Raw genomic sequence first — 1,572 nt, forward strand, 5'->3', positions numbered from 1 at the left:
ATATATATATATATATATATAGTGATTTGAAGGGGTACCTGCACCCCAGTGTTTATAGCAGCAATATCCACAATAGCCAAATATATATAATTTTACATCTTCTTTATCCATTCATCTGTCGATGGACATCTGGGCTCTTTCCATATTTTGGCTATTATGAACATTGTTGCTATAAACATTGGGGTGCAGGTGCCCCTTCAAATCACTATGTATCCTTTTGATAAATATCTAGTAGTGCAATTGCTGTATCATTGGGTAGCACTATTTTTAACTTTTTGAAGAACCTCCAAACTGTTTTCTAGAGTGGTTGTACCAGTTTGCAATCCCACCAACAGTGTAAGAGGGATCCCCCTTCTCCACATCCTTGCCAACATCTGTTGTTTCTTGAGTTGTTCATTTTAGCCTTTCTGACTGGTGTGAGGTGGTATCTCATTGTGGTTTTGATTTGTATTTCCTTGATGCTGAGTGATGTGGAGCATTTTTTCATGTGTCTCTTGGCCATTTGTATGTCTTCTTTGGAGAAGTGTCTGTTCATGTCTTCTGCCCATTTCTTGATTAGATTATTTATTCTTTGGGTGTTGAGTTTGATAAGTTCTTTATAGATTTTGGATACTAGCCCTTTATCTGAGAAGACATTTACAAATATCATCTCCTATTCTGTAGGCTGTCTTTTAGTTTTGTGAACTGTTTCCTTTGCTGTGCCGAAGTTTTTTTATCTTGATGAAGTCCCAATAGTTCATTTTTGCTTTTGTTTCCCTTGTGTTTGGAGATGTGTCTAGCAAGAAGTTGCTGTGGCTGAGGTCACAGAGATTGCTGTCTGTGTTCTCCTCTGGCATTTTGATGGATTCCTGTCTCACATTCATCTTGAGTTTATTTTTGTGTATGGTGTAAGAAGGTGGAGAAGATGGTGGTATGAATAATGGAAGAAGTGTGGATGGGAAGAGGAGGTAGATTTGGGATATATTTGGATGATAAGGTTGTCTGAATTTGAGTTTGAAATTGAGTTTCCTTTGTGAAATGTGTAAAAGAAATAACAATTTCTAGGAAAATAGCATAGATATGTGTGATAAATGCAAAAATAAATACAGAGGCTTAAAATGAGAGACACTTGCGAAGAAAAAAAATGTTGGTCAATATTCAATTGCTGTTTATATTTTCGCTTACAGCATCCAGCTTGCAAACGTCAATTCCTTCCTCCTCATCTCAGTGTATGTATGGAACTTCCAATCAGTATCCAGCTCAAGAGACCCTGGATTCCCATGGAGCGAATAGTAGAGAAATGGTGTCCTCTTTACCACCCATCAATACTGTGTTCATGGGAACAGCAGCCGGAGGCACTTAAACTAACAATGTTGGGCGGGGATTGAAACCAAAACTCTCTACTGCTCAAATATTATTCACTCAGATTGCCATCAGGGCAAAGAAAATGAAATATACAGTGACAGGACATTGTTTTTCAAGTCACTGGTACAGAACTATGGACAATACCATAATGAGTGGAGACACTTGCAGACTTTGTCTTACACTCAAATTCTTTAAAATGTGATCTCATTATTAATTATAGTTTCAAAC

At 37.3% G+C, this 1,572-nt stretch overlaps 1 protein-coding gene across 1 annotated transcript in view; it reads left to right on the forward strand.

Annotated features, from left to right (window-relative positions):
- The window catches only part of RFX6 (regulatory factor X6), a 56,690-nt gene extending 55,348 nt beyond the window's left edge, over positions 1–1,342 (forward strand). The window contains exon 19 of the mRNA XM_008691174.2: positions 1,167–1,342. Coding sequence (XP_008689396.2) covers positions 1,167–1,342 — 176 coding nt within the window. The remainder of the gene's footprint in view (positions 1–1,166) is intronic.
- The last annotated feature ends 230 nt before the right edge of the window (positions 1,343–1,572 follow it).

Source organism: Ursus maritimus, unplaced genomic scaffold (genome assembly GCF_017311325.1).
Source record: "Ursus maritimus isolate PB19 unplaced genomic scaffold, ASM1731132v1 scaffold_13, whole genome shotgun sequence".
Classification (NCBI taxonomy): domain Eukaryota; kingdom Metazoa; phylum Chordata; class Mammalia; order Carnivora; family Ursidae; genus Ursus; species Ursus maritimus.